The sequence below is a fragment of the Cervus canadensis genome, chromosome 19, assembly GCF_019320065.1.
Source record: "Cervus canadensis isolate Bull #8, Minnesota chromosome 19, ASM1932006v1, whole genome shotgun sequence".
Lineage (NCBI taxonomy): Eukaryota > Metazoa > Chordata > Mammalia > Artiodactyla > Cervidae > Cervus > Cervus canadensis.
The window spans coordinates 47,402,658-47,415,650 of NC_057404.1; the positions used below are offsets into that span (position 1 = coordinate 47,402,658).

General features: G+C 41.6%; 1 protein-coding gene across 1 annotated transcript; it reads left to right on the forward strand.

Annotated features, from left to right (window-relative positions):
* Positions 1–3,548: 3,548 nt before the first annotated feature.
* Positions 3,549–12,147, forward strand: LOC122422170 (pro-opiomelanocortin-like). Its single transcript, XM_043438465.1, has 2 exons — positions 3,549–3,653; positions 11,484–12,147. Exons 1-2 carry the CDS (start codon positions 3,549–3,551, stop codon positions 12,087–12,089), a joined length of 711 nt encoding a protein of 236 aa, XP_043294400.1. The 3' UTR covers positions 12,090–12,147.
* Positions 12,148–12,993: the final 846 nt, after the last annotated feature.

The following is a 12,993-nucleotide window of genomic DNA, read 5'->3' on the forward strand; positions in this document are numbered from 1 at the left end:
CCATATGACCCAGCAATCCCACTTCTGGGCATACACACTGAGGAAACCAGATCTGAAAGAGACACGTGCACCCCAATGTTCATCGCAGCACTGTTTATAATAGCCAGGACATGGAAGCAAACCTAGATGCCCATCAGCAGACGAATGGATAAGGAAGCTGTGGTACATATACACAATGGACTATTACTCGGCCATTAAAAAGAATTCATTTGAATCAGTTCTAATGAGATGGATGAAACTGGAGCCCATTATACAGAGTGAAGTAAGCCAGAAAGATAAAGACCAATACAGTATACTAACGCATATATGTGGAATTTAGAAAGATGGTAACGATAACCCTATATGCAAAACAGAAAAAGAGACACAGATGTAGAGAACAGACTTTTGGACTCTGTGGGAGAAGGCGAGGGTGGGATGATCTGAGAGAATAGCATTGAAACAAGTATACTATCTAGGGTGAAACAGATCACCAGCCCAGGTGGGATGCATGAGACAAGTGCTCGGGCTGGTGCACTGGGAAGACCCAGAGGGATTGGGTAGAGAGGGAGGTGGGAGGGGGGATCGGGATGGGAAATACATGTAAATCCATGGCTGATTCATGTCAATGTATAACAAAACCCACTACAATATTGTAAACTAATTAGCCTCCAACTAATAAAAATAAATGAAAAAAAAAAAAAAAAGAATCTGCCTTTGAATGCAGGAGATGAAGGTTCTGTCTCTGGGTCTGGAAGATCTCCTGGGGAAGGAAACGGCAATCCACTGCAGTATTCTTGCCTGGAGAATCCCATGGACAGAGGAGACTGATGGGTTATGGTCCATGGGGTCACAAAGAACGGGACACGACTGGGCATGCACAAACCACCACCATGCACCTAGGAAATTATCACCACAATCAAGACAATGGTCTATAATCCCTCCCTCTTGCTCCCCTCAGCGTCCCATTCTATCCCTCAGACAACAACAGATCTGCTCTCTGCTCATGTGGATTGGTTTGCATTTTCCATAGTTTTATGTTAACAGTAACGTCCAGTATATAGTCTTTTTCTTGCCTGCTGCTACTGCTGCTAAGTCGCTTCAGTCGTGTCTGACTCTGTGTGACGCCATAGACGGCAGCCCACCAGGCTCCCCCGTCCCTGGGATTCTCCAGGCAAGAACACTGGAGTGGGTTGCCATTTCCTCCTCCAATGCATGAAAGTGAAAAGTGAAAGTGAAGATGCTCAGTCGTGTCCGACTCTTAGCGACCCCATAGACAGCAGCCTACCAGGCTCCTCCATCCATGGGATTCTCCCGGCAAGAGAACTGGAGTGGGTTGCCATTGTCTTCTCCATTTTCTTGCCTAGCTTCTTTCACTCTGCATGAGATTCATCTGTGTTATATGTGTCAATAGTTAACTTTTTTATTGCTGAATAGTATTCCACAATCATCCCCAAATCATCCCAGGTGATTTACAAATGGTTTCAGAAAAGATGCATAGAAAGAATATGAAAAAGTAAATAGAGCAAAATGTAAACAATTGATGAAACTGGGCAAAGACTAGATGGGAGTTCATTGAATCATTTTTTAAAAAGGAAAAAAAGCTTTATTGAGATCCAATTCACACACTGTATAACTTACCCTTTTAAAGTATACAATTCAACATTTTTTAGATAATTCCCTGGAGGTCCAGTGGTTAGGTCTTTGCACTTTCACAGGCTCCAAGGATCAGAACAAGGGCATATTTGGGAGGGTCATCATTTAACACAGCACAGTATCTATTCACTGCTCATTTTAAAATTGTTATTTGTCTTTTTACTATTGAGCTTTGTTCTTTATATTATATATTATAGAATTAAATGTTATAATACATTCTGAATATAAATCTCTTATCAGATACATGTTTGCATATATTTTCTACCATTCCATTGTTCTCTTTCCACTTTCTTGGTGGTATCTTTTGAAGCACAAAAGTTTTAAATTTTAATAAACTTCAATTTATCTACAGTTTCTTTTGTTGTTTGTGTGCTGTTTAACCTAAGGCCATGAAAATTAATTCCTATGTTTTCTTCTAAAAGTTTCATCATTTTAGCTCTTACATTTCAGTATTCCACTTTTAGTTGCCTTTTATTTTTATTAATGGTGAGAGACAAAAGTCCAATTTTTATTCTTTTTCCATGCAGATATACCTAGTTGCACTAACAACATTTGTTGAAAATACTGTTCTTTTCCCACTGAATGGTCTTGGTAACCGTGGCAAAAATCACATGACCATAAAAGTAAGGGTTTATTTCTGGACCCTCAATTCTATTTCACTAATATATATATCTACCCTTATGTCAGTACCATACCATCTTGATTACTGTCACTTCATGGGTAAGTTTTAAAATCAGGAAATATGAGTCCTCCAACAATGTTTCTCTTTTCCAGATTGCCTTGGATATTCAGGTTTCCTTTCCACATGATTTGAAGATCAGCTTGTCAACTTTTACAAAAAAAAAAAAAAAGCTAGGAGTCTCACTGGAATTGTCATAAATCTGTATGAATTTAAGAACAATTTGGGAAATAATGCCATCTTAAAAATGTTGTCTTCCAACCCATGAACATAGGATGTGTTTCTATTTACTTAAATCTTCTTTCTTTCAACAACATTTAGCAATTTTCAGTATACATGACGCACTTCTTCCATTAAAAGTATATTTAAGGATTTTATTCTTTTTCATGCTATCATAATTGGAACTATTTCCTTAGTATCATTTTTCAAAATATTTATTTCTAGGATATAGAAATATAATTGATTTCTGTGGGTTGGTCTTATATCCTGAAATTATTTATTTAAGTATAGTAATTTAATTATAATTACATACTTACACTTAAAAATGTTCCTTGCCTCTTGCAATTTCTGGCAACTCTTGGCATTCCTCAACATGTAGCCACATTCTTCTAGTCTCTACCTCCATCTTCACATTTCTTTTTCCTCTGTGTCTGTCTTCTCCTCTGTGGGCCTTTTATAAGGATGCATCATTTGATTTAGGTTCTATATGGCTAATTCAGAATGATTTCCTCATCACAACATCTTTAAGTCTACAAAATCTTTTTCCAAATAAAGTATCAGTCATAGATTCTGAGGATAAAAAGTAAACATATCTTTTGTGGGGGCCACCTTTCAGCCCCCTACAAGTATCAAGTGATAGTGTTGAGTAAGCAGTGAGTAATATGAGATTTGGAGTCATCATTTTATAGATGTTTTTAAAGCCATGGAGCTGAATGGCATAACTTGGGAAGAACAAAAAATATCTAAGGACCAAAGTTTGGGGCCCTACATAATTTAAACATCAGAAAAAGGGTAAGAGCTCAACAAAGAAACAGGGAAATACATGCTCTGTGAGGACAGAAAGCTGTCTATTTTGTTCCTTGATTATTTGCCATTATCTTAAACAGTGCCTGCCATTTGGAAAGCACTTCAAAAAAACTCCAAACACTCCAAAGTATTGCTTTCGATTGGGTGGCCAGCAAGGTAAGGAAAAAACAAAAACATGCCAATACAGTACCCCAGAATTCCAGTGAGAAAGATGGGTTTTCAGGAAGAGGTATTTCCAGCTGTGGAGCTCCTTGTGGAGGCATCCTTGTCTCTGCCGGCTGCCCTGCTTCCCGAGGGTCCACTGCAGTCTGCGCAGGTCTTGGGAAGCAAGTAGGTGACCACAGCCTCAGTACAGCATGAAGAGCCAGCTGTTTGTACAACATGAACAATGGCCCCTGTAGCTGAGTGGGCCTCTTGCTCTGCACTATATATACATGCTTCTGGAGCCCGATCTGTTCCTGGGCAAAGAGCAGTTTCCCTGCATGGACGTCTATCCCCGCGTGAAGGGTGGCCCACATTAATGCCAGGGGCTAGCCCATCTCCAAAACCCTGGTGGTGTATTACCAGAAATACATGGATGGGGCTTCAAGAAGGAAATCAAAGACATACTCATCTGGCAGGACCACATACTCTCTGCTAGTAGCTGACCCCTTCTCTGCAAACCCCAAAAGGTCAGAGGCCTCGGTACACACAGTGGCTACCAGAGGTCTTTTTATCTTTTCTATTTTTTGGCTGTGCCACTCCGCATGCAAGATCTTATCTCCCCCACCAGGGATCATACCCATGTTCCCTGCAGTGGAAGCATGGAGTCCAAACCACTGGACCAGGAAATTCCCAGCTACCAGAAGTCTCAGGGAGAAATCAACCACGAGGAAGAGAGTTCACCTTTATATTAAACAAAGGTTGTGGGATTTTTAAGGTTTAAAGAAAACAGGGTCGGGGCGGGGGGGGTGCTTTTCCAGGTGAAGGTGATGTAAATACACACATCTAACTTTCTCCCTCCCAAAAGGCCTTGAAAGTATGATAAATGAGTTTTGTTCTAAACATACACTTGTGGGGAAAGCACCAGAGGAAAAAACAGCAACAAGATTTTGAGAGTTAGAAAGCAGATGGATGTGTGATAACTGAGTTAGCACCCCCAAGAGACTCAAATCCCAAGTTGGCTGCAAGGAAAGTTCAAAATCAACATAATTTGCACCACAGCCTCAAAAAGATCAGAAATTAGCAATGTTAAGAAAAATCTGAAATGGAGTGTGAAGAAGCATTCCTAAATAAGGAGGTGGAGGTAAAAGCTGTTTCAGAAACAGTAAAAATCTCAGGTCACTTACTCCAGCCTAGGAAAATGAGCAGGGATGCCATGAGAGCAGATGGCTAGTGAATTGCTGAATGCAGACACCTCTAGCTTTCTTCCCCAACACAACTCCCAGCATGCTGGCAGCCAGACATTTACCCTCCAGAAAAGAAACTGAAACTCCTTTCCACAGACTCTGACCTAAGATCAAGACCTAAAGGCACTGACCTCAGAGTTTCCCCTATACATGACCCACCCAGATTCCTATTCAATGAAATTCACAGTTGAAAAGTCCTTCCCACAGGCTCAGTGTGAATCAGTTTTTAGTCTCACACTTTCTTGATTATGCCCTGGAGAAGGAAGTGGCAACCCACTCCAGTATTCTTGCCTGGAGAACTCCATGGACAGAGGAGCCTGGTGGGCTACGGTCCGTGGGGTCGCAAAGAGTTGGACGCGACTGAGCGACTAACTACTTCTTGATTATGAGCAGAGAGCCAAGAGATGACAAGCCCAAAGAAGTGTTGCAGGAAGGGGGACCCCTTCCAGGGCCCGAAACTGGGCTCTTGTCTGACACTCGGAAATGCATTGTCCCAGGAGACACATGCTGACAAAGCAAGAGACTTTATTGGGAAAGGGCACCCGGGTGGAGAGCAGGAGGGTAAGGGAACCCAGGAGAACTGCTCTGCCACGTGGCTCACAGTCTTGGGTTTTATGGTGATGGGATTAGTTTCCGGGTAGTCTTTGGCCAATCATTATTAATTCAGTCTTTCCTGGTGGCGCACGCATCGCTCAGCCAAGATGGATGCTAGCGAGAGGGATTCTGGGAAGTGGACGGACACGCAGTGTCTCCTCCCGACATTTCCCGAACTCTTCCGGCTGGTGGTGGCTTACTAGTTCCGTATTCCTTATCAGGATCTCCTGTCATAAAACAACTCATGCAAATGGTTACTATGGTGCCTGGCCAGGGTGGGCGGTTTCAATCAGTGTGCTTCCCCTAACAGAAGAACGTCTCTGCCACAGAAAATGGAAATCAACATAAGTAAAGAGTGACTTCCCTGGTTGTCCAGTGGCGAAGACTTCACCCTCCCAATGCAGGAAGCCCGAGTTCGATCCCAGGTCGGGAAAATATCCCACATGTCACAGGGCACGGTCAGAAAAAAAGTAAAGAGGAAAAAAAGGCAACTATGGAGGAGAGAAAAACTAGATCCAACATGGTCAGCTGTGAATTGATAACTGTGGGAGCAGAAAGATAGCAGGTAAGGATTTATTTGTGCTCATTGTAGATATTAACATTTTCTGTAATGTGGAGTTTTTTTTTTAAAGGAATGGTAAGGAAGATTTGGATTTCTCAGCAGTACTGGAAACAAAAAGAAATGAAGCAATGCCTTCAAAATTTCTAATAATTGAAAATTATTTCCAAACTAGAATTCCATAACTAAACAAACTATAAATCAAGTGCACAAGAGGTGCCCGAATAGATGGATTGGCCTTAATGAATCAATGGCAGTCCACTCATTCTACTAGGAAGTAAGACCGAATATTTAGGTATACACTCAGGTAGGTTGGTATATTTGATACTGGAAATAAGGGCCAGTTCTCTTCTGATTGCTTTCCTTTGAGGAGTTCATAGTCTAGTGGGACATTTGGATACATAAACAGATAGTGTTTATATGTACTAAAATAAAATAGCTACGTTCTGTTGCACAGCTATGTAGTCTTATGGGACCCCAGCCTTTTGGCTCAGGTAAAGCTTTATGGGGTAGGTGATATCTGAGATGAGTCTTAAGGACTGAATAGTGGTTACCCAGAGAAGAAGGAAGGGAAAAGCATTCAAACTAGAAAGATTGTCATTAACAAAGGCACAAAGGAATAAAACATCATAGTGTGTATAGAATATAGCACATCAAGCACAAGAAAGTATGCAGTAAATACTTTGTGGCATTAAATCACTTGCTATTTTCATGGACTTGGCATATCTAGTGTGACTGGAGGCTAAAGATAAAACCAGAAAGTATTCTGCAACTGTCTGTTATCCAAGTGTTGGGTTTATCATTATGAAACAGCGTAGTCAAGAAACAAGGTGCTGAAATCTGTATTCTGAATGAGGTGTGAAGGAGCTGGAAAATAAGAAACAACCAAGATTGTAAGTTCTTTAGCATCTTAAATTCTCCTATGGATGGATGGCAGCACTCACTTTTCAGAATATTCTGATTGATTCACGTGTCAAAAATTATTTTTGAACTAAGATTGTATTTAACCTTGGCTAATATTGCATATGTTTAATATAGCAGTGTTTATCTTTACTGATTCTTTTGCTAGTCCAATCTACAAAAATGTTTAAGTATCCACTTGTACAGACACTTTATATAAAAGAGTTCTTGGGGTGTTTGCAGCCTGGAGGGAGAGGCAGATGCTAAAGAAATTATGCACAATTAAATATACAAATGATATTTTTACATGGCACATGGCTCCTGCCATATGACACAACCAGAATGTTCAAATATTTCAATACCAATCAGGTCAGCTTCAGTCTTAAAAATATTCTTAAGTACGATAGTAATTTTTAGTGCATATTATCAAGGGCTGGGATAAGGATGAAAAAAAATTGGGTCTTTATATGTGCTCATTTTTAATGAAAATACTAACTACTATTTACCTATTCATGTGAAACTATATATAGTTTTATTCAGGCTGAGTCCAGGCCTATTGGATAGACTTTGAATACTATTAAAATGAAAGAATATACTGCAGGGAAAGTATAAGAACATATAGACCCATTTTCTTTTAAGTTTGAAAAAAGGAGTCTTTGATTCAAATGGAGCTTCTGTTTGATGAATTAATGGGTCACCATAACCAAACAATTGTAAGTCACAATTTAACTGAAAACCAGAAGGATAAAAATAGTGGAGACTAAACATATAATATCCTTCTTTCTTCATCATTGCCTTTGGAAGGTGTGTCTTTCCTGAGCTATGAATCACTGCCCAGACCTTGCAAATTTGTTCCATGCGAGAGAAGTACCAGAGCAGCAGCAATACTCTCATTGTGGGCGTCCCTGCCCAGGAGCAAAAAGGTGCACAGTCCACTGCTTGGATAACTCTCCTTCCCCATAACGTGGAAACTACTGTAAAAAGAAAAATAGTCCAAGTGGTTTCAAACTTACCTTTCTATAACAACTGTAGTGACTATACTAATAAGAGCATGGCAGCCCACTCCAGTATTCTTGCCTGGAGAATCCCACGGACAGAGGAGCCTGGCGAGCCGCGGTCAATAGTGTTGCACAGAGTCGGACATGACTGAGGCAACTAAGCATGCACACATACTAATATTTAATAGAAGGAAGATCTTATTGCCTCTTAGCCTTCTTCAGCTCGTCTGGAGCACTGTCATAACGAGCCACACCACAGGACTTCCCTGGTGGTACAGTGGATAAGAATCCACATGCCAATGCAGGGGGACACAGGCTTGATCCCTGGTCAGTGAAGATTCCTCATGCAGCGGAGCAACTAGAGAAAGCCCACAAGCCACAACTACTAAGCCTGTGTGCTGCAAGCCAGAGCCCTCTAGAGCCTGTGCTCCATAACAAGAGAAGCCCCCACAATGAGAAGCCAGGGCACCACAAGTAGCAAGGAGCCCTCACTCACCACAACTAGAGCAAAGCTCACTCAGCAACGAAGATGCAGCACAGCCAAAAACAAGTACACAAATTACATATATATAAAACGAGCCACATCATGCAACTTCCAACAGCTAATCATAAAAGGTAAATGAAAGTGCAGGTCATTAAACGTACAGTTTACACTTGATGTTTTGGCAACTGTTACTACTCTATAAGAAATGGGATCTTCCCTGATGGCTCAGACGGTAAAGAGTCTGCCTGCAATGCGGGAGACCTGGGTTTAATCCCTGGGTGGGGAAGATCTCCTGGAGAAGGAAATGCCAACCCACTCCAGTACTGTTGCCTGGAAAATCCCATGGACAGAGGAACCCCATGGGCTATAGTCCATGGGGTCACAAAGACTCGGACACAACTGAGCGACTTCACTTTTCAGGGCTTCCCTGGTGGCTCAGGTGGGAAAGAATGCGCCTGCAACACAGGAGACCTGGGTTCGATCCCTGGGTCGGGAAGATCCCCTGGAGAAGGGCATGGCAACCCACTCCAGGATTCTTGCCTAGAGAATCCCCATGGACAGAGGAGCCTGGTAGACTAGTCCATGGGGTCGCAAAGAGTCAGACATGATTGAGTGACTTTCACTCACTGCTCTATAAGCCTAGAAATAAAATGACTACGTCTTGAGTTTTGAACCAGAACCAGAATCAAGGTTTTCTTTCTTTCCAGGCTTAGTTTGACTGCCGCAGAATTTTACTAGATTTTCAGATTAATAATCATTATATTAACAAAATGTTTTTCAACACTGTTAAAAGTATAGTGTTGTCTATAGTCTATGCATGTTCCTTATTTATGATTCTTTGCATTCCCTAGAATTTCTATTTTATAGATTCCTTTTAGTTATTTTAGTAAAAAATAAAAATTAAGGTTATTTAAATTAAGAAAATGAAATTTTTCTTTTTTAGCTATTCTCCTAAGACATTTTACTTTCTGTATATGAAACAAATGTTTCAAATGACAACGTCTTCAGAATTACATAAAAATAAGTTAGGTACCATTTATTCTCTTGTCTTCCCAACAGTACTTGCTTAAACAATCATGATAACCAACTTGTGGGTGGAATTATGATTTGTATTTCTTTAAGCTCTCCTGGCTAATTCAGTGTACAACAGCAACACCTACTGGACATTTTTGTACTTCTTAGCTAAGAAACATCTCTACCTTTCAAAGTAAGAAATTGCTAAGAGATGCAATTTATATGGATACTACTGATGATTTTATATCTCAACATTGCTCTAGTGAGCAAATGTGTGAATGTATAGAGTTCACCTGACATAAACAATGATAATCTCACAATTTTTGAGTATTTAAAGATAAGAGAGAAGTATGTAAAATGTGTGAAGGTACACATATAGTCTGTGCTTCAAATTTAATATGCCATATTAATTATTTCCTAAGACTGACTTTACAGGAGAAGCAGAGCCAATGCCTGAATTGTTGGTAGTAAAAATCTCACTCACATTTCTGTATATCTGTAGAAAGATGCTTAACAGAGCTAATTGATGCTGCTGTGATAAAACCTAGGCACAAAGGAGAAAATAATGTATGCTGTCCCAGGAGTTGATATGTAAATACAGTTAACAAGGGGAAAAGCTCTGTTAATACCAACATTCTCATTTTCTCTTGCCTCAGTAAAGTTGGATTTGTCAGAATTCAATTAAGATCAGCATGGAAGGGAGGATTTTACACATTCATGGAGAAACATGAATACCTGCCATCCAAATGCAATATAATAATATTGTTCTAATACCCTCACCACTTTTCTCCCCAGAATAATTGAACCTCACTAAGTGCACACAGCTCCCCTGCTATCTTGGATCACTCAGAAAGCCTAGCTGTGTGAAAGCAGCAGCGCATTTCTGGCTCCACACTTTGGGGACTTCATCCAGCTTGTTCCTAGCATCAGACACGCTGGAAAGATTCTGGACTTAGATTCTGGTGCAGAGTGTGAGGGCACAAAATGGAGTCCTTTGCAAGAGGCAGACAAAGAACAGTGGCATTCCTAGAGCATTCATCATGTGATCACTCATTTAATTAATCAGACATTTCTCGGTTAAATTCTATATCCACAAAGCACTGATTTGGGGTACTATGGGCTGGATAGAGGGGTCTGCAAGCTAAAGCCAGTGTGAAGACTGTTTTTGCACAACCTGTGAGCTAGAGATGAATTCTGCATTTTCAAAGGTTATTTGAAATAGAAAAAGAAAAATGTGTATTGGGAAAAACTCATTTTTTTCCCCTGCTGTTCGTCTCCTTCACTCTCATACTTCTACCAGACTCATAGCACTTCTGACACCAGATATGGGTGTTTTCCCCCCACCAGGCAATTCATTGACACCAGCCGATTGTCCTACAATTTAACTCAATTCTGACACTGCCTGCTTGGAAACAGCATCTCATTCCACAGACTAAGGACTCAGTCCCATGTGACTGCCCCTCCCACCAGATGGACCTCAAGTTACCCAGAACTTCTGTCCAAGTTGTTGATAAATCAGGGGTTCTCATAACCCTCTCCTGGAATTTTTTACTTTTCCTAGAGTGGGATCACAGAACTTAGGAAACACTTTGGTTCACCAGTATTGAAGGATATGATAAAGGATACAGAGAAATATCAAGTCCTGGGCGGGATCTGGGAGAGTCCCGAGCTCAGAAGCTTCTGTTTCCTTGCAGTTGAAGTGCGTCACTGAAGTGTGTGGATGTGTTCACCAATCTGAAAGCAATTGTAACCCCATATGATTGGGATTTTGTGGCGGTTTCCTCATCTAGGCATGATCAAATATTAATTCTGTGTCTAGCCCCTCTTCTGTCTCTCTGGAGAAGAAGGAGAGGTTGTGAGCTGAAAATTCTAACATTCTTATCATGGCTTGGTCTTTCTGGTGACCAGTCCCCATCCAAGAATCATCCAGGAATCCACCTAGAATCCTCTCTTTAGAAGGACTTCCCTGGCAGTCCAGTGGTTAAGACTCCCAGTGCAGAGGGCACTAGTTTGATCTCTGGTCGAGGAACTAAGATTTCACATGCAGTAGGGCACAGTTAAAAAATAATTGAGCAATTAATTTTTAAAAAAGAGAGAAAATCACCTCATTAGAACAAAAGACACTTCCAACACCAGAAGATTATAAGGTTTTCAGGAGCCCTATGTGAGCAACTGAGGTCAAAGACTAAATATTAAAATATGTTTCTAGATTTGGCGGCGCGGCCCAGAAGCGCGAGGAGGAAGTGGCGGTGGGCGAAGGCCCCGGGCCCCGCGGCGATGGCGCCGAGACGGTCCGCGCGAGGACAAGCGTTCTTACTCCATGGAACACTTCCGCTGGGGCAAGCCGGTGGGCAAGAAGCGGCGCCCGGTGAAGGTGTACCCCAACGGGGCCGAGGACGAGTCTGCCCAGGCCTTTCCCCTCGAATTCAAGAGGGAGTTGACCGGGGAGAGGCTCCAGCAGGCGCCCGGCCCCGAGGCCCAGGCTGAGAGCGCAGCCGCCCGGGCTGAGCTGGAGTACGGCCTGGTGGCGGAGGCTGAGGCGGCCGAGAAGAAGGACGAGGGGCCCTATAAGATGGAACACTTCCGCTGGGGCAGCCCGCCCAAGGACAAGCGCTACTGCGGGTTCATGACCTCCGAGAAGAGCCTAACGCCCTTGTCACGCTGTTCAAAAACGCCATCATCAAGAACGCCCACAAGAAGGGCCAGTGAGGGCGCAGCAGGCAGGAGCCTTTCTCCGCGGAAAGTTGACCCCGAAGGCCTCTCTTCTGCTCTCCTGCCGCCTCGCAGCCCGGGTGAGGACTCGCCCAGGCAGTGATGGCGCCAGGTATCCCACCTCTGAAAGCTGTCTGTAGTTAAGAAATAAAACCTTTCAAGTTTCACGAAAAAATAAAAAATAAAAAAAGATAAAAGATGTTTCTAGTGTTGTTCTTGGGAAATTGCAAGAGTTTTAGTTGCTTTATGATGAGAAGTAGTAGCAGAAACCTATATATATATATATATATTCACTATTATTTATTACTTATATATATTCACTATATTATATAAATATATAGATTCACTATTGTTTAACAATGTGTGACAGAGATATAAGTTGGTTGCAAAGCCTAAAATACTGACTTTCTGAGCTTTTACAGAAAAAAATCTCTTGATGCCTTCTACATAGATTTAACTCTCATAAAGTCAGAGTCTAGAAAGGAAAAAATAACAACAATAATAAACACAATAACATAATTTTTTGATCTTTTACTATCTCTCAAGTACTGAATTAAGTGTATTAAATTCATTATCTCATTTAACCTTCATCAGCAAACCTTTGAGATAGTTATGATTATTGTCAGTTTACCAATGAAGAAGTCAGGACTAAAACTGTTTAATTACAAAGATCATAGAGATGACCAGACCTGGGGATTAAAATCTAGGCTGTCTGACCCACAGCAAGTAGTCACTCAGTTCAGATACACAAATAAGAATGATGAAAGGGGGAGATTTTCCTCGCAGTCCAGTGGTTAAGGCTCCTTGCTTCAACTGCAGGGGACACGGGATTGATCCCTGGTCTAGGAAGATGCCACATGCAGTAACTAAACCCTGAGTGCCACAGCTACTGAAGCCTGCATGCCTAGAGCTGGTGTACCCCAACAAGAGGGGCCACCACAATGAGAAGGAAACCTGCTGCAACTAGAGAAAGCCCACACGCGGCAGCAAAGGTTCAGAGTAGCCAA